The 1,365-nt window shown below is 34.4% G+C and overlaps 1 protein-coding gene across 1 annotated transcript; it reads right to left on the bottom strand.

Annotated features, from left to right (window-relative positions):
• Positions 1-437: 437 nt before the first annotated feature.
• On the bottom strand, positions 438-1,306 carry LOC109589648 (uncharacterized; the record flags this gene model as incomplete). Its single annotated transcript, XM_020005703.1, has 3 exons — positions 438-535; positions 584-977; positions 1,028-1,306. Coding segments are annotated over 2 exons (563 nt in total), but the record flags the coding sequence as incomplete, so codon positions are not given.
• Between the last annotated feature and the right edge of the window lie 59 nt (positions 1,307-1,365).

Below are 1,365 nucleotides of genomic sequence, written 5' to 3'. Positions count from 1 at the left end.
ATGCTTTCTCCATTAAACGACGAATATCATTCAATAAGTGCTCAGCAGGATCCCAGTCTAGAACAAACTCAATTGTTTCACAAATGAGAAAGTCACTTTCTGAAAGCTTTTTATCAAGCAAGAATTGAAGCTTGAAAGTGTCACAAAACTTATCAAGCTTTGCTTTGTACTCAGATATCAATGGATTAGCTTCTGTTATGCTATAGAAACTGACCACTTCCTTTACTGGCGAAATATTGATGACATTGCATTTGGTTTTAATAACTTTCATGACTTCTTTCACTGTAGCAGCAGAGGTTAGGTTAGGGCCTAGCTCAGGATAGCAATCATCAAGAAATTCTATGAAATCTTCAAGTTGGTTCACTCTGACGGTGTGAGATACCAGTCGAGTAACTTTAAAATAAAAAGTTCCAAATTCTCCTCTCATTTCATCAAAATTATAATACTCTGAAATTTGGAACTCAAATTCTGTAACAAGAATTAAAGCCATTATAACTAGCTAGTTTACCTGTGACTCTAACACTTGATTCTTCAACTATAAAGATATAATTTTTGCTTGTTAAGTATTTTTTGGTAAAATTACCTGAAATTGGTGTAATGATACTCGATACATTGTGTGCATCACAACTGTCACCAGTAGAATTTTCTGCCTCAATAACGTCCACTGAAAAGAAACATAAATTTCATCAAACATTATTGTTTCTTACCACAATCTCTCATTAAGTCATTGGCTATACTAACAGTGCCTGTTGATCTTAATAATATGCTAGCAAATGATTTCAATTTGTTATGATCATAAGCTACTGCTGTGTATATTTCTCTCATTGCATCATCTGTTAGTGTGTATCCACAACCCTTCACTTCCCTCAATGTCTCTTCAGATATCAGTCCTTCTGTATGTAACAGATCAACTGATTCTTCAGAGAGTGTTGCTCCAGATATTCTACTACTGTAATGCTGTAGTAGCTGGCTAACCACTGGGAAAGGAGTATTACAATACATTATATTGAATCAGAATTGACTTTACTTGTTTTCTCAATATTTTCAGCCACTGCTTTTGCTTCTAACTTTCTAAGAGCACTAGCCAAAGTCTTCCAAGTAGGAGGATGCACATTTTCATCAGCTTTACTCAGCCACTTGGATAAACACTCCATGAGACAACGTGAAGTATTTCCTCTATGATTAGCATCAATAGCTTCCAGTGTAGGATAAAGGAGACCAAGCTTTAACCCAAACTTAAACCATTTTGCTTCAGGAAAATTGTACTGCTCTAAAATTTCTATAATCTCATTTAACTTGCTAATATCTAATGATAAAGCAAACACATACTGAAGAAATAAAAAGATATAGCTACCTAAAGCAATA

Source organism: Amphimedon queenslandica, unplaced genomic scaffold (genome assembly GCF_000090795.2).
Source record: "Amphimedon queenslandica unplaced genomic scaffold, v1.1 AMPQUscaffold_11064, whole genome shotgun sequence".
NCBI lineage: Eukaryota > Metazoa > Porifera > Demospongiae > Haplosclerida > Niphatidae > Amphimedon > Amphimedon queenslandica.
This window is presented reverse-complemented; position numbering and strand designations above follow the sequence as displayed.